At 38.6% G+C, this 18,909-nt stretch overlaps 1 protein-coding gene across 1 annotated transcript; it reads right to left on the bottom strand.

Moving 5' to 3' along the window:
• Positions 1 to 8,542: 8,542 nt before the first annotated feature.
• Positions 8,543 to 18,643, bottom strand: LOC120103976 (prohibitin-1, mitochondrial-like). Its single transcript, XM_039117803.1, is given in 7 exon segments — positions 8,543 to 8,980; positions 9,382 to 9,594; positions 9,716 to 9,886; positions 12,259 to 12,347; positions 12,350 to 12,374; positions 18,163 to 18,394; positions 18,489 to 18,643. Coding segments are annotated over 6 exon segments (870 nt in total). The 5' UTR covers positions 18,334 to 18,394; positions 18,489 to 18,643; the 3' UTR covers positions 8,543 to 8,779.
• Between the last annotated feature and the right edge of the window lie 266 nt (positions 18,644 to 18,909).

The raw sequence follows: 18,909 nt of genomic DNA, 5'->3' as shown, positions 1-18,909 counted from the left end.
GTCTGTGGGACCTTGTAAACTTCCAGAGGGATCTGAGAGCATGAAGAATTTCCTGAAATCCAGGAGACCACCATGAAAGAGTCTCCTTCCAGCCAGAGATTGGAAACACCCAGCTTGGTAATGACTTCCTTCATATGATCTGGTTGTGGGAGCACTGCTTGAGAGAACCCATGGTAGAAGTATAATTTATCAGCTAGCATAAAAGATGAAACTCAAGACAAGTGCAGCTCCCCATCCATATCTCTGTGTCAGTCATATGCATTGCATGTATCATGTACCATTGAAATCATATATGGAAATTTTAAGATATATATCAAGGTCACAGAGCTAAACAAACGTATGCTGGAGAGAGACATAGTGGGGGTGCATGCAAAGAAAAAGCAACCATCCTTGTGCTCTCAATGCCAAAAAAATCCATTGTTAACACTTCTCAGAACTTATGCAATGACAATCCTTACTAAACAAATAGTTATTATCTGGATTTCATATGATACATTAATTATTAACAAAAATAAACAGAGTTTTGCAGAAAGAAGAGAGAAATGGAAAGTAAATGCATAGAATCAATCAGCAATAAAATTTTTAATACATACCAGGGGAAAGCACAAGAGGAGTTATAGTAGTTCAAAGCATTATTTTTCCCCTTCGCCTTGGTTGCTACTGTCCCATATAACTTGGATCATGGGTTTTGGTGGCCAAGAAGGTGACATTAGAAATTGATGGTGGTGGTGGTGTTTATACAGCTGGGCTTCTCTTACTCTTCTTGTTCTGCAGATAACTGAAAGTTGGTCATCTAAATGGCCTCACTTGGCTTCTTTATCAAAAAAAAGGAAGAAGAATAACAGCTCAAGACGAGGTGGTGGAGCTCAACGCAAGGGCCAGAAGGGATGGACTGTAGATCCTTACCAGTGTAAACAAGAAACAGAACCTTCTATTGGGTGCTCCTTCCACCAGAAAATATTCGATACAGGTCGTAGGTTTCGTATGCCTTTTCCAACCCATGGGCTCACCGCTTCACGTGTGGATACATCACCCTAGCGCAATCTTGATACAGATGGAAGGAAAGCATATCCGCCAACGAGCCGTTCGGGCGTGGGGCATCCGGTTTCCTAATTTAATCGACGCCCACGCGTTTCGAACCTGGACAACTCGGGTGAAATTATCGCTCTCTTACCACCAGGCTACCATCTTGGTGGCAAAGAATGCATGGACAAGGTGGTCTACGTATAATATGAATAGCATGTTGGGGAGACATTGAAAGCAAGCTGTTGCAACGGTCTACTAAGTTGACACCAATAAGAGAATTTTATCGCATTAGCTTGTTTACATAGCTCAGTTGGTTCGATCACTCATTTAGGATTTGTTTAAAAAATCCAGCAGTATTGGACTAGATTTTCTATAGAAATCAGATCTGTTTGCCTACTAAGCCTGTTTTCTTTAAAAATCCGTACTAATTTTGTTCTGTATACTATTTATGGCCATGTAGGACTGCAGAATAAAAAAAAATCTATATTTTTTTTTCTCACAGAATTTGGACTGCAGAAGGCTTGAGTTGATATAGGCCTTAAGCAGAGTATAATTCATGATTCTATAAAAATTTCAGTCTAATTCTGTTGAATTTTTCAAACAGAATCTTGGTAAGAAGGAGATCGGGAGTTCCAATCCACCTTTCTTCTTCTCTATCTCGATGGGAGGTAGAGAAGCGTGTCCCCGCCGCGTGCAGGGGATGGCGGGAAAACTGCAACACTAGTCCCCAACTACCTTTTCCTTTTCAATTATTTCACGAACATATCTAGCTTCTATAAAGCTTTTCTTCAATTTCTAGTTAACCCTTTTACCACGTACCTCTTGTGATCATCATTGCTAAAGAGTGTGAGAAATAAATTGTAAATAAATGTTTGCTTTTCACCAAAAATAAATAAATAAATATTTTCTTTAAGGATTAAATAGCTGGCCAGAATAAAGAAAACAACTAATTTATATGTGCAATTCTCCCTCTTCTTTAGTAAAAAAAAAAAAGAAGAAAAAACTTCCCCCTCTTCTTATGTTTTCTCTGTCTTTTTCTTTTTCAATAAAATAATATGAGTAATGGGTCTTTTTCATCCTATTCTGACGGGACCTCGAGCTTCTCAACTTTGTTGCCGCTGGATTCTGTAACGAGGTCGGCAGGTTGCACGTTAACAACGTAATAACTGTTCAGCGCGAGATGTATGCAGCGGTAATTATGTTGATCGTGCACTAATTGCAGCTTTGTTATAATTGTTAATCTTTATCACTTTGAGCAAAGTGGCACCCCGATCTGAACCGAAGTCATTCGCCTCGGTTATGACCTAACCGAAGTCAAAGAGGTGGGTTCAACCCGAGGTCAAGATGTCTGATATTATTCTCTCCATCAAACACTTTATTATGATTTGGTGGTGATAAAAAGAGTTCTTATTCATTCAGACAGTTATAATATAGTTAGCATGTAAAGATTTTTGCTTGGAAATTTATTGGTTCGGCATGGATTTTCTATTTGGCTTATTACTTCCGGAAACTGGTGATTTATTTCAGCTTATTCTAGATGAGGTTGGGGAGGCTGCTGTTATTCTGGAGCTCATCATGGGCTTTTATTTTTCATTAGGCATATCATCTCAAGCTATGCCATTCTTTTTTTCTGCACTTTGTGATTTGATTTGGGTACCTACTTTTTTTTTCCCCCACCACTCTCTCTATATTCAGGGATTTTGCGTTTGGCGAATGATTTGTTTATTGTTGGGGTTCTGATGGAGGAAAAAAGGATGACTAGGGCTTTAGAAATGTGCTTGGATTTACTTCTTTAGCTCCTACTTTATGTCTTTGTTGTTTTCATGGGGGACCCTTTGCCTTTGGGACTGAGATGACCATTAATAAGTTTAATTTAAGTATATTATGTGCACGCATATATGTTGATATTTCTTAATTTTTCCGTCAAAAAAAATGTTATCCTTTAAACAAACGTGCAAGAAGCCAAGACTAGTTCAGTCCAGAGTCTTACTAGGAATGCTGCTGCTCTCAACATATTTCTCAAGCAAGAGAGAGAGAGAAATGGCTTGCTCCATTCGATGATAAATAAACAATGGCATGGGTTTTCCAAATAAAACATATATGTTCAGATGAGAGAAGGCTTCTGATTGTAGAATTATATTTCTTTTGTTTCATTTTAATGACCTCCACTTTAAGTCTTTTGGTTCATAAATTTCTTTGAAAACATACGAGCATGCTGTCAAGCTTGTGAGCTTTTACTAGCCACAACTTAGAGAAATGTAATTCTTTTTATCACTCGACAGATGAATGTAAAAAATAATTATTTTAAAATCGCTCAACTCTTGTTTTTGAGCTTTGGCTTAAATCTCATGCTATTCTGACGCAGGGAAGTAGACCTTCTAAAGCCTTCTAATGCTAAATATAAAGAAGGAAAAGGAACAACCTTGCACACAGAAATGCATTTCAATTTTATGTCAAAGAGAAGATCATATTGTTATTTTTACGTCATTGATGACCTGTTCTTCACACTTAGGCCTTTGTAGGCTTCAATACCTTCTCAGACATGGTTATGGTCATTCAGGTTCATGGTGGACCCTGAATTCATTATATATCCTTAAGAAGCCTTGTTTCCTTGTCTTCCATCTTCTCTAGTCTCAGATCCTCTTTTTCCTTTCCTCCTTGTGGAATCCTTTACATTGTCACTATATGGTATCAAATCACTCTTTGGTGGAAGTGGAACTCAAATGAGATTTAGAAATTATATTATACTATGACAGCATTCTTTCTTTCATCTATATCTATATTTATAGCTTTCATAGCAGCTTTTCTTTACAAAAGTGGAGATGGGAACTGAGAAGTAGGTAGGATATAAAGCGAAGAAGCAAAGATCAAAGGAAACTAAAGATATCCAATCACTATCTCAGTTTATACCTCATTGCAGCTGGTTATTGTGGGTCATTCAGTTACAGTTAGATAAAGTGGCAGCAGGGATCAACTATTTTTCTTGGTTGCAGAGTTGCAGTTAAACAGGTTAGCTGTTCTTTCTATGCTCCCACATCAGTTCCTACTCATTTGCATGCATCTACAATAACATGGCATGAGCTCTCAGGCTGCTGCCGTCGTCCCTTTTTATGAAGTACTTGCAGCTCTTCAACAAATTATGAAAATTTAGCCATGGTATATGGAGAACTTTTTTGAATGGAAATTACTTGGCCAAGAAAAAATATTGTTTTATTTGCCAGAGGGCCTTCATGGAATCTCTCGTTGTCGTTTCTGATGCCATCAGACCATGAAGGTCAGGTTTATACCCTTTGATGTTCTAGCTATTTTGAATATAATTTCATCACACATTTGTGAAATTCTTCGGACCCATCTTGATGAAATTTTTTCGCATGTTTTCAGAGTTGTTTGGTCTTGAAAATCTATTACTCTTAACTAATTGCAGTTCCTCTTCACCACTGATCAATCATCTTTTCTTGATTAACCAACAGAATTATGCCCATTAAAACTAAAAACTGAATTTTTGAATTATAAAAGTTTAACAGAAAAAGGTCACTTTAGATATGCCAATGTGCTACTGTATCTCTTATCGTACCATCTTGACTGATAATTAAATAAACTATTCAATTATCCATTTTCTATTTTCAAAATGAAATGATGGCAGTGATCTCTTTCCCCTTAATTGTTATCTAAAATAAATCATGGACTTTGATACATGTTTTGGTTCTAAAGTTGTATTGTCTATTTGTCTCCTTCTTTCTTTGTTTGCTTGCTCCTTGTTTTCTTTCCCCCTTTCTATTTTCTATCTAGATACTTCATGGGAGTCAAGGGGCTGCATTTGCTCATTGCATTAAGTTGTCCTTCATTCAGTACCTACTAGCAGCTAGAAATCAGTCATGGATGTAGCCCAATAGGCTTGGAAAAATAACACCAATTTGATATATGCCAAAAAAGTGTTACTTCAAGCAATGTACTAGATAATATAGTAAATGCTACTTGCGTTCTTAGGGCCAGAAAAAAAGGCAGCGTTATGGCCAACCATTCTTAATAGTCTCCTGATTTAGCCAGTCAAAATCTCTATAAACAACTTATGGCTGTTAGTCTTGCAGCTTGTTGGTGATAAAAAAGGAGGAGCATATCAAACATCAAGACAGTCATTGCCTGAAGTAACTTGAAATCATTCATGAAAATTTGATCCAATAGTTGATATCTAGTTTATCTTGCACTTTTGATGTCTGTTGGTACACTTCAACCTGATGCAACTGTTAGTTTTGCTTCTTACATTCCTGGAGAGGATTTAAGTTTTCTAAACACAATCTGATTTTTATTGCAGAACTTGTCCTATTTTCTGATGTTCTAATTAAATTAGTAAAGATGTTCGAGGGTTGAAGAGATAGCTTTCTGTACTAGACTTGATGTTATCATTATAATGCTTTATTGTTTATGTACCTGATCATGCCAATTCTTTAACCGAGTTCATTATAGAACATTGATAGTTGCTGCGAAATAGAGGCCAAAACCAAATACCATGAATGGATTGGAGACCCTACTTCATCAAAACCAACTTATCAAGATGCAACTTGGAAGGACTTTGGCACATCTATGAATGCTATTTTCTTTGGTTTTGCTGCAACGGCAATCTTAGTTTCTATGTTCCTCACCATCGTAATATTTGAACATTTATCAAACCTAGAGCCTCCTTCGGTCTTAAAATGATTCCCAAGGATCCTTGGAGTCAAGCCAGTCACAGGCTCAGAACCATTCACTTGGAAAGTTTCGGAATTCACCAGCTGCAAGTTTACTTGCAATGATTATACTTTATAAATAGATTCACAATGCTTGTTGAGCCTTGTAGATGGATTCTGTGCAGCCTTACTTTCTTATTGTCTATTTAATATTTGGAGCCTTGTACATGGATTCTACAGGCTTACTTTCTTATTCTCTATTTAATCTTTGCAAACTTTGAGCAGTTACTGAGGTTTAAGAAACAATATATAGCTAGAGTATCCTGGTGATGGCAGGAAGGAACTTCATACCAGTGCGATTACTCGGTGTTAATGGCTGGGCAGTAATATCTTACCTATGTAGCTCAACCCATACCTCTTCCTTGCCCAACCCCCACGCCCCCATGATCGTAATCATGCCTTCAGCTCTCCATGGTCCTACAAATATGGTGATTCTATGCAGTCATGCGCGAGAGAGGATTGGAAAAAAATATTCATGTTCAACGGAAACTGTTTTATACAAGATTCGTCGCCTCGGTTCTGAACTCCGTACCAGTTAGAGGTGGCAATCGGGTCGAGTCAGGCATAAACAGGTCGGGTCAAATACAGGTCGGGTCAGAAAACTATAAATCTGAACCCGACCTATTTATTAAACGGGTCAGGAATTACAAACCTAAACCTGACCTGTTTATTAAACAGGTAACCCGACCCGACCCGTTTAACCTGTTTAATAAACAGGTAACCTGTTTACCCAACCCGACCCGACCTGTTTAACCTGTTTGCCTAACCTAACCCGTTTAACCTGTTTAGACCTGTTTAATCTGTCCAACCCAACCTGTTTAACCTGCTCAACCCGACCTGTTTAGACCTGTTTAGACCCATTTAACCTGTTTGGACCTGTTTAACCTGTTTAACCCGTTTAACCTGTTTAACCCATTTAACCTGTTTAGACCTGTTTAACCTGCCCAACAGTTAAACGGGTTAAACGGTTTAAACGGGTCAGACATCTACAACCCGTATCCGACCCAATTAATAAACAGGTTAAACGGGTTGACCTGTTTACGACCCGAACCTGTTTAGGCCAAACTCAAACCTGTTTATGGCGGGTCGAACACGGGTCGGGTTGGCGGGTCGGGTCATATTTTGCCACCCCTAGTACCAGTTCTACACTAACATAGCATCAGTACAATATGAAGTTTTTGTGGCATACCGAATGTTGGTACGCCACCCATAGCAGGTACCGGTACCAAATCAGTATAGTACAATAGCCCGTACCGTTCGATTTGAGCCGGTACGGCATATTATGGTTTTATATATTAAAAATTGCAGAGCCAAAAATTTTGAAAATTAACAATTATCCATTGAACTTACCTATAATTTTTTCTATAAGAAATTTCCAGTACATCCGTCCATATATGGGTTCCATTTCTGGGACCGTTTTAACCTAAGGAATGATATTTTTGAGCTTCCTGCTCCTTCAGTTCCAAAAGCTTGCATGCTATGTGTTCATAGATCAACAGATCTATCATTAATATATACGATTTTCATAGAACTCTGACGTGTTATGAATGCCATCAGATCTCAATCCGGACATAGCTAGGCAACTCAGCTCTAGAGCTGGTTGCAGGTTACAAGCCATGGATCTGGTTAGTTTGCAACTCTTGGTAACATAGCCCTAGCAGGAATATAGTAGATGATAAGACCCTTTACATAAATCTCAGGAATTTATTTCTCGTCTTCATTTGTGGCACGGATGCTCATGTTGTTTATGTTCACGATCTGGAATTGTGTAAGCCTTTTGGTGCCTTGTCTATGGAAAAAGGTAATGCTGATTTCTGAGAATTGTAACCAAGGAGAGCACAAATGGGTCCTTAATGGTTCATACAAGTGACAACCCTAATCCAACTCACAGAACAAATAGTCCACAGTCTGAAATCACCTCTCTGATTACCTGACTAAGGAGTCAATGGAATTGTACCTGCAAGACCACGATGAAATGAAATGCTTTTTCGCTCATTCTTTGCAGTCCCCCCGAAAGCATGGAGTGTCTCATGCTTCACCTATCAACCTCCCTACAAAAGATCTTGGTTCAAAGTTTCACTGCCTTCTAAACAAACTCGAACCTCAATAATAGCTTTGCTCCTAAGAAAGGAGTGATTTTTCCAACATAAAACCCCACCTGTTTTATCAGGAGCACCAACTTCATGCTCGCCGTGCATATCATAAGTCAGCAGATACAACTATATTTTAATAGTGTACTTTGTGTTGCGTGTAACCAAATTTCGTTGTCAAACCAGTGTTATTTGCAGTAAAGAAAATCAGCAGAGACACTTGCATTAAGAGCAATACAATTTGTATATTCTCCACCGACGGAGACAATTGGAATCTGTAGGGACTAGGGATATGCAACCACAAAACTCCAGCATGGTTGCACATAACCTCATGGAAGAGCTGTTGGATGGCAATCACAACATCAAATAATACAAATAGACCACCCATCCATGATCTGCAGCAAGACCGCAATGGTCTGCTACAGCCATCCTTATATCACACTTTTCACTTATAAGCAGTTCTTTACTTCGTCAACCCCCCAAAAGATCATTCTAACGCCATTGACGGCATTAATGAAATGCCTTGCTAAAGTTTTTCCTTTATTCTCCACTTGAGGCGGTTTCTCCTCTGAAGTAGCCGTGTAGCCGCAGGGACTGATCACCTCAACTTGCTGCCGTCCACAATACAATTAACTTGTTGATCAGGGGGCAAACAGCACCTGTGTCACCTAAATGCAGATGGTCTATTTTAACAAAAACATAGACTGAAAATTGGACCCATTTGGAGAAGCAAGAAACGGTTTATGATGGTCTAGAGTTGACAAACACATGAAATAATCAGAACATTACCAGACAACTTGTCTGACGAGGACTGGTATGAAAGTTTTCCTCTAGCAAAGTTTTCTATGAAAAATAGGGAACCGATGAAACTTTTCCAATTATCATCATTGTTCCACTTGGAAGTTTCTTTTTCCTACCACAGGGGAAAATCAGACTATTTCACTTCTTCAGTTTGGTTGTGTTGTCCGCATTCAGCTCTTGAAGATTCAGCAAGAGATCACTGGAATTCAAGAACACTCGGTTGGACGAATTTGCAATTGTATGAGCTATTTCCCTTGCAGCCTCAATCTGCCGTAAGGCAACAAATGCAGGGTTACTTGCGATAGCTTGACCTATAAGCTGGGCACTCTTGGCCTCACCCTGTCAGTAAGAGAAAGACAAATGATTATAATTCTGACTGCTGTCATCAACATATTTCCCATTGCATGTGATTTGAGGGGCCATAACTACCGAAAGAAAATTACAAAAAACTGATAAAACAAAAGCTCATTTTCAAATGGCCAGAAAGGATTGGTGAAAATTGTCTAAAATGACAATTTGAGGCCCACCACGGGGCACGATAAATAGGGCCTTGACTAAAGCATAAGCGACCTCTTGATGGGTTGTGGGGAAGGGCAGAGAGCGTAGGCTAAGTTTTGTATTCCATGGATAACCATCTTGATGCAATCATGTGCATGCACGGTAAACATGCCAGCATGACCATGGTTCATTCCTACAAGAACTATAAGGAACCACCTGAACAAATGTGCAATTTTACTGACCTGTGCTCTGATAACAGCACTTCTTTTGTCTTGCTCTGCTTTTTCAACAATGAACTTAGCACGCTCAGCGTCTTGTGCAGCCACCTGTTTAGCTTCAATCGCATGAGTAAATTCCTTCCCAAAACTCAGGGTCGTAATGGACACATCATCCAGCGCAATATTGAAGTTTCGGGCCCTCTCTGTCAATATCTTCCGTATCTCCCTACTTACAGCCTGCAACACAACCACATTTAACAATTTCTCTGCATGAGTTTCGTGCTTATTTTCTGAAGTACAATGCAAAACACAACAGAACATGGGCAATAATATCTAAAAGATTTTTGCCCGAGAACACCTCTCTTTGTGTGATCAGCTGGCTGGCATTGTATTGTGCTACCACAGCCTTCAGAGTTTCATGAATAATTGAAGGCAGAACCCTCTCATTATAGTTCTCCCCAATTGTTCGATAGATTGTTGGTAGCTGGTCTGGTAGGGGTCTTGTAAGAACCCGAAGCCCGATCTTCACCTAAGAAAATATAAAAGATTCAAATTTATCATGGCAGACATTGATGAAGATAAGGAAATGCAAATTGACCATAGTAGAGTCTTGCAGTGGAAGAGTCAAATATGCAGCCACATAAGAAAATGGCAGCACACAACTTAAGTGATTACTAAAACTGCAATATACAAATCAAGACAGACTTGGGCAAGCTCAACTCTCTTTAGGTTAGATCACTAGACACTGCCATCATTGATTCTAACAACATGCAAAAACAGTAAGCTTATCTAATAGAAAATGGTAAAGTCTAGAGTCAATAAAAGGTGACAATCTTAACAAATTAAAAAGAATAGAAGTAACAGGAGAAAAAAACAAAACCACAAACCTTATACATGTCATGCACTCATGATGAAAGTACAAATTGGAGATAACTACCTAGCACAATAAAGTAATTTAAACTGCTTCCTTTTCACTTCTAACACTAGGTTCTCTTTTGTGAAAAGTATAAATAGTAATTTCTATTAGGTTATGCAAGGAATCACATTGTTGTCTTTTTAGTCACTTGTAGCACATTTGATGTGATATATTATGAAAAGTTTGTGCTTAAATCTGATCTTGTCAGCATGATAAGACATCTTTTACGTGCTGGATTAAAAGCAGGCTCCTTGCTCAATTTTTGGATAATAAATAAAACCTACATGCTTTGTTTTCAAGAATCTACTAAGCTAACATCGCTAGCAACAGCATTTTTCAGTGTTATGGACCAGATACACTGTAATGGATGGTTTATGTAATAAATCATGCATTTACATCAATAAACTCATAAAGTTCATGAGAGGGACTTTGTATTGCAACCGTATATATCGTGCTATTGCTCCTATTAGATTCATGATATAGTTGCAATCTCCAATTGCTTCACATCGCATAGTTATTGATGATACACATCAAGTGGGGCAGACCAGGGCACAAGAGGTCTTTGGCTGAGCATGTGTTAATCCCTTGCCCATTCCCAGCCTGGCCCATGTGTGAGCTGACATTTTCAACCAATCCTGGACCTGGGTGCTTGAATGCCGATGCGTTAGATTTTGTTTCTTAGTCTCAATATTTGGCTACCAAGAAATTTGGGATTCATTTTCCACCTTAGGATCAAATTGGCAAAGCTGGCAAACAAATTAATGTTGACACAGCTTTAGCTCTTAAATCACAAGTAGTAGAAAAGATTAATGATGAATAAGGCATATAAGTGAATTAAAAAGAATACTGTTAGTATTTCGTAAAGACATGCATACGAAATTGGAGTATTTATTTATTGATGCCCATGAAAAACAAATAATAAGAAAACAGGTCAAAAAATACTGCAAGTAATGATAACAATCTCTTGCGAACCACTTCTCAGATGGCTACTGACGATTATTGGTTAACAAATTTGACTTTTTGGGTCAAGATCAAGCTAACCATTTATGAAGAATCAAGTGAATCCACATGGACACTTGCCTTAAAGGGGAAAGTGTGCTTGAGCTAATCCTCATAATTAAGCCATTTAAATATACTAAAAGATCACCTTTAAAATTTACACCAAGCCAATTTCAATGCACACCACTACCTACACATTCCGAAGCCTGTAAAGGATAAGTAAGAACATCCACAACACAGTTCCAATGCAAACAATGCAGCCCTGGGCTGTCACAAGAGCAACGGTCAATATAAAGCATTTTATTGTAGGCAATACTAGTAGCAAAACCCATTAGATGATCCAAGTCTGACATATCATCTAATATATACAATGTGAAAGCCTCAAATTCCAGCCACGCAAGGCTGGTCTCTGAAGCCTTCTGCATTATACATGTAGTTTCGCAAAGTTCCCGCTGATCATCCTCTCTCTACAAGTGCAGCTTATTTCTTCCTCCTCTATCTCTCAAGGGAATCATGACAATCCATCAAATCATCTAACAAGCATTTCAAGTCCTTCTACTTTCACCTTGTAGGTTGACATGATATCACATTATTGAACGATACAGGTCAAGAAAAAGTAATGCATTATTGCTTGATGTAATTATTTTTCTGACTTGCGTTTTAGCTACGAAAGAAGAAAAACAGCCTTTGAGGAGATATATTTCTCATTTAATTTGAAGCTAATAGTGAAGTATAGAAATCATCCATGTGGGGTCCAAATCTGAGATATATTTCACCATAACCTCCCACAATTTTTTACAATAAAAATATTACAATTTTTCCTAACGGTAGAATTGTCAAATTGTTCCTGTAACACATTACATGAAAAGAGATAGAAACTACAGCTGACAATGTCTAATACATGTTGACCACAGATTAAGAATAAACTTAGTATATACTCCACAACTTCTTGTTGTAAAAGTAAATTAAATAACTGAAAAACATACCATTTGAAGATCACGACTCCCAGAAGTACTCTCCACAAGATGGGGGCGAGCACGAACATCGTAAATGATAGGCCTCTCAAACCAGGGATCATCAAATGGGTTCCCTCAGGATAAACCTGCATTAGAAGCTATATGTTAGGTTATGAAGGTTCCACACTGACATGTAAAATACAAATACATAAATATGGTTCAAAAGATGTACAGCTGGAAAGTATACTCCAATTTCCTTACTTATTGATAAATCTTGATACTGTTCAAGTTAGATACATCCCAAACAGTTCTCCCTATATATATATATACACATATACACATACATATATACATATATATGTACATATATACATACATATGTACATTATATATATATATATCTATATACACACACACATATACATATATATATTATATATACACACACATATACATATATATATATATATATTGTATGTATATATGTGTGTGTGTGTAAAATTTAAAATGGAAGAGCTATCATCTCCCTATAGTGTATGCAATTATCCCAATCTCATCTATTCGTTTGCTTCTCCCCTTTTCCTCTCATAGTCCCAAATCCCACATTGACAATTTTGAAGTCACATGACAACCAAATGGCAGGTTTATTTTTGCACTTCATTCCACTTTTCAACTATTCAGGGAAATCTATTTATTCCTCCTCACTACCACACATTACTGGAATCCCCTTTGTGGCACACATGCAGATATTAGTACATGTAAAATTTTAGAAGAATGAGGAACAAAAGAATGGATCAGTGATCATAAAAATCAACATGATAAAAATTTAAAGACAAGAAAGGAGACAGGCTTAAAGAGATTTGAGTCTATTTTCTGTCAAAGCTTGATATCAATAGGCCCCAAAATAGTCATCAACAAAGAGATATGAGTATCACATTAGACGAGGCCTAAGAAAAACACTAGCAACATAATAGTATCTATTTGCAAGATCAATGCAGCTATATTACCTATGATTACCTATGGGTCCTCATTCCTAGTGCTATCTCGAACTCTTTTTTTAATGCTTTTTGGAGTGCTTATACTCTATCACTCGGCCAAAAACATGACATGGAATGACAGTCAGCTCTTCAAACCATGGCTCACAATCTCCGTGCCGGACCTGTACTGGTACCATCTTGGTATAATATCAGTATACCTGATAAGGGCGTTGGTTCGACATACCGATACTGGGAATGCCTCAAATATTGCATACCAATTTGGTATTGGTATGGTATAGCCGTATAGTAAGTCCAGCATGTACCAGCACGGCATACCATGCTTCAAACAAAGTAGCTAAACTTGCATCATCTTCAAGTGCGGATACATAAAATAAGATATGAAGTGCCTTCTTAAAATACCATATTACTGTCAATAATTCATAGTACCATACATACAAATACAAAGATCCCTCGTAATTCACGCATTTGATAAAATACCCACACCTCTCACAATATAGTATAATGTATGTTTAGCACTATCAACTAGTCAGCTTACATGGATAAGTGTTCTAGAGTCTTTTGTTTTTTTGATGTACCACTTGGCATTCCTATGTAGTTGGCATCTATGTCAAGTGACCTAGGATTGTTTGCCTTCACACCATATGAGAATTCATGGTCTGTCGTACCGGTGCATATCGGCCGGTACGTACCGGTCCGGCCTCGGATCGGTACCGGATTAGCGTGGAATTGCAAGATCAATGCAGCTATATTACCTATGGATTACCTATGGGTCCTCATTCCCAGTGCTACCTCGAACTCTTTTTACATGCTTTTTGGAGCGCTAATACTCACTCGGCCAAAATATGACATGGAATGACAGTAAGCTCTTCAAACCATGGTTCACAATCTCCGTGCTGGACCCGTACTGGTACCATCTTGGTATGGTATCAGTATACCTGATACGGGCGTTGGTCCGACACTTGGAATGCCTCCCATATTGCATACCAATTTGGTATTGGTATGGTATAGTAAGTCTAGCATGCACCAGTACGACATACCATGCTTCAAACAAAGTTAGCTAAACTTGCATCATCTTCAAGTGCGGATACATAAAATAAGATATGAAGTGCCTTCTTAAAATACCATATTACTGTCAATAATTCATAGTACCATACATACAAATACAAAGATCCCTCGTAATTCACGCATTTGATAAAATACCCACACCTCTTCACAATATAGGTATAGTGGTATGTTTAACACTATCAGCTAGTCAGCTTACATAGATGTCCTAGAGTCTTTTGTTTTTTTGATGTACCACTTGGAATTCCTATGTAGTTGGCATCTATGCCAAGTGACCTAGGATTGCTTGCCTTCACACCATGTGAAAATTCATGATCTGCCGTACCGATGCATATCGGCCGGTACGTACCGGTCTGGCCTCGGACCGGTACCGGATCAGCGTGTAATTGCAAGATCAATGCACCTATACTACCTATGATTACCTATGGGTCCTCATTCCCAGTGCTACCTCGAACTCTTTTTTTAATGCTTTTTGGAGTGCTAATACTCTATCACTCGGCCAAAACATGACATAGAATGACAGTAAGCTCTTCAAACCATGGTTCACAATCTCCGTGCAGGACCCGTACTGGTACCATCTTGGTATAGTATCAGTATACCTGATACGGGCGTTGTTCGACATACCGATACTTGGAATGCCTCCCATATTGCATACCAATTTGGTATTGGTATGGTATAGTAAGTCTAGCATGCACCAGTACGGCATACCATGCTTCAAACAAAGTTAGCTAAACTTGCATCATCTTCAAGTGCAGATACATAAAATAAGATATGAAGTGCCTTCTTAAAATACCATATTACTGTCAATAATTCATAGTACCATACATACAAATACAAAGATCCCTCGTAATTCACGCATTTGATAAAATACCTACACCTCTCACAATATAGTATAATATATGTTTAGCACTATCAGCTAGTCAGTTTACATAGATGTCCTAGAGTCTTTTGTTTTTTTGATGTACCACTTGGAATTCCTATGTAGTTGGCAATCTATGCCAAGTGACCTAGGATTGCTTGTCTTCACACCATGTGAGAATCATGGTCTGCCGTACCGGTGCATATCGGCCGGTACGTACCGGTCCAGCCTCGGACCGGTAACCCAGAATCAGCGGTAGAATTGCAAAGATCAATGCAGCTATATTACCTATGATTACCTATGGGTCCTCATTCCTAGTGCTACCTCAAACTCTTTTTTTTCATGCTTTTTGGAGTGTGCTAATACTCTATCACTCGGCCAAAACATGACATGGAATGACAGTAAGCTCTTCAAACCATGGTTCACAATCTCCGTGCCCGGACCCGTACTGATACCATCTTGGTATAGTATCAGTATACCTGATACGGGCGTTGGTTCGACATACCGATACTTGGAATGCCTCCCATATTGCATACCAATTTGGTATTGGTATGGTATAGTAAATCTAGCATGCACCAGTACGGCCATACCATACTTCAAACAAAGTTAGCTAAACTTGCAATCATCTTCAAGTGCGGATACATAAAATAAGATATGAAGTGCCTTCTTAAATACCATATTACTGTCAATAATTCATAGTACCATACATACAAATACAAAATCCCTCGTAATTCACGCATTTGATAAATACCCACACTCTCACAATATAGTATACATACTACAATGTATGTTTAGCACTATCAGCTAGTCAGCTTACATAGATGTCCTAGAGTTTTTGTTTTTTGATGTACCACTTGGAATTCCTATAGTAGTTGGCATCTATGCAAGTGACTAGGATTGCTCGCCTTCACACTATGTGGAGAATTCCAAATGGTCTAACCGTACCAATGCATATTCGGCCGGTACCGGATCAGCGTGGAATCCGGTACTGGTAGCTTATCGTTGGAGAACCAGTACGGGACCGGTACATACCAGTTGGGATCAGCGTGGATCAACATTGATCCGGAACCGGTACGAGACCGATCCAGGCCACCACCGATACGCCAACCGGTACTGGTACAACGGGACCTTGTATGAGAATAGATAATTTTAATGTGCCCTTCAAGATCAAGTGAAACAAGGGTGAGATTATAGATTAGTTTACAACAAAATTCTATCCAACCAAAAACAGTTTCACCCAGCCTTTGTCAAGGAGGCACCATCCATATCCACATTCAAAAGATTCCGATAAAAGTTAGAAAGGAAAAAAGACGCTTTTACCTGAAAAATTTAGGCATAATTGCTTCCTAAAAGGACACTCCCACAGAACCTCAATTGACTTGGAATTTTGAGAACCAAAAAGTTTATTCACAAATAAATAGCAAGTAACACTTTCAATTTACTTCTAGCAACAGTTTCAACATTAGAAAAGATGCATTGAAGCCATTCCACTAAGCAAAGGAATAGGACCAAACATCATGAGAAATATCAGCATGTCCTGCAGATCCATGCTATAGTATAGCTTTCAAGAATGGAAGATCAGATAATTAATACCAACTGCTCCAATAAACCAATAATTCATTCACCCTTGTTTTATTCCCCTCTTCATAAATTTCTTTGAGATGCAAGATATGAAGATAATGAAAATTGTTTGCTGCCATTTGAGACCAACAACCGACAATTCCTTCTGCATATACCGAGAGTCAGTACCTCTGAATCCATGGACCTCGTTTTGCATCAAAGGTGATTCATAATCCACATTGGTGAAATATGCACTAATCAGGGAAAGAATAGGGGAACATAAACTTCACCTCCTATAAAAACTATGCGCATCCAACATCTCAACATGGTAAATCTTTTTCCTTTAACAATATTTGCTTCAAAAGATATATTTATCACTTTTAATCATTACCATAAGTATCATCTTCAAATCTTAGATATAAGTACATTGCTTTTGTATTTTAGGAATGACATCAAAATCGTAAAACTTCAACCACATATAAATATAATTTTAGCTTCCTATAATATGCTGTGTCCTTGGTATATAGAAGATCAAGATTTTGTCAATTCATCACTTAATATTAATTTTAGCTTCCTATAATACGCTGTGTCCTTGGCATCTAGAAGATCAAGATTTTGTCAATTCATCATTTAATATTCATCATGGATCAGTTTAATGCCTGATGCATTTATTCTTTTCGACACATAATAAAGTTCACATTATTAACTTCAGATAAAAATTTAGGAGAGATGACCATACTAAATATCATCAAATTTCACATATTATTATGGATTCCCACAATGTTCAAGAAAACAAAATTGACTCTTGATTTAGCAGTTCCAACTTCCAAGAAGCTTGATATGGCCACACACATACACCTTATAACTCCCTAGAATTAGTGTAGGTTCCAAAACCCACTTCAACCCTCCACAGTCCAAGGGAATTGTGCATAACAATTGAAAAAAAACAATCCAATCTATTGCTTGCACGCTGCATGGTAGAACTTCAGTGATGGTTCTCTAGGCCCCCAAACAAAGGGTTCTTCAAGTAAACTAAACTACAAAATTTCGTGGTTAATGCAGCAAAAGCACATTCAGCCCCATACTTTAACTGGACCCCCAAAACTCACAACACGAATCTGAAAAAAATAATTCGGGGTCAAAAACCAAGCATGTGATGTAACACACAAAATAATCCAATAACAACAGATCCGCCTATGCCATCATACAATTTATATTTACTGAAACAATTATACAAAAGGAAATGGAAACAAGAACATTTGAAAGACGAAAAAGATAGAGGAGGAAATAACAGATACAGCCTGAACGAACTTCTTCAAGCATTAAATAGTCATAAACTACAAAAGAAACCAAATACCTGTGGAAAACACTGGTAACCAATAACCACCAAATATTAGTAAGTTTGGACTGAAAAAAAGAAATCTCATTATCTCTTTTCCAATCTAATTTTTAGACCTTTTCCTTGATGCCTTGGATGCGATTGAACACGATAGCTCGGTGGCCACCCTCGACGTTGTAGAGGCTATTGAGAGCGCCGTAGACGGCGGCGCCGCCGAAGAGCGCCACCTTGAGCAGCGTCCCCGCCCCCGGGCCGGGACTCGGCACCTTAACATTCTTAAAATTCATCGCCACCTCTGTCTCGGTCTCTCTCTTTTTCCCCTTCTCTCCTCCTCAAAACCCCTAAACCCTAGAGAGAAAAGAGAGCAAAGCCCGCCACAGTTCGCATCAAAATGGAGGTCGAAATCTCTCCGAATAGAAGGAAGAGGACGACGGATTCTTACCGCGCGGTGAGGCGAACTTGCGGCGGAGGACTTTGGGCCTCCCTCAAGGGTGTCTTCTATTCTAGGGTTTTTTTTGGGGGGGAGGGTTGAACGGGAGAAGGCGCCGCTTTCTCTCGCCCCTTCCCCCCACCTCTTATGCTTTCTGTTTACGTGATGACCAGCTTGGGGAAGGGAGGGGAGCCATGTGATCAATGATGGATGAAAATATTTTTGGACGGTCAGGATGTGCTTGGTTACCCCCTCTCCTCTCCCCTCGCAGTGTTGAAGGTAAATTTTGACGGCTTCGCAAGGACTCTCTTCTTCATGTAGGGCCAAGTTTCATTATAGGAGACCGCTAGGACTCTCTTCTTCATGTAGCAAGTACGAAACATCCATCATGCACCGTTCCTTTTACAGGATCGGCAGGGATTAAGTATTGTTG

The sequence above is a fragment of the Phoenix dactylifera genome, unplaced genomic scaffold (assembly GCF_009389715.1).
Source record: "Phoenix dactylifera cultivar Barhee BC4 unplaced genomic scaffold, palm_55x_up_171113_PBpolish2nd_filt_p 000275F, whole genome shotgun sequence".
NCBI lineage: Eukaryota > Viridiplantae > Streptophyta > Magnoliopsida > Arecales > Arecaceae > Phoenix > Phoenix dactylifera.
The sequence above is the reverse complement of the archived record's forward strand: the minus strand, read 5'-3'. Positions and strand labels throughout refer to the sequence as shown.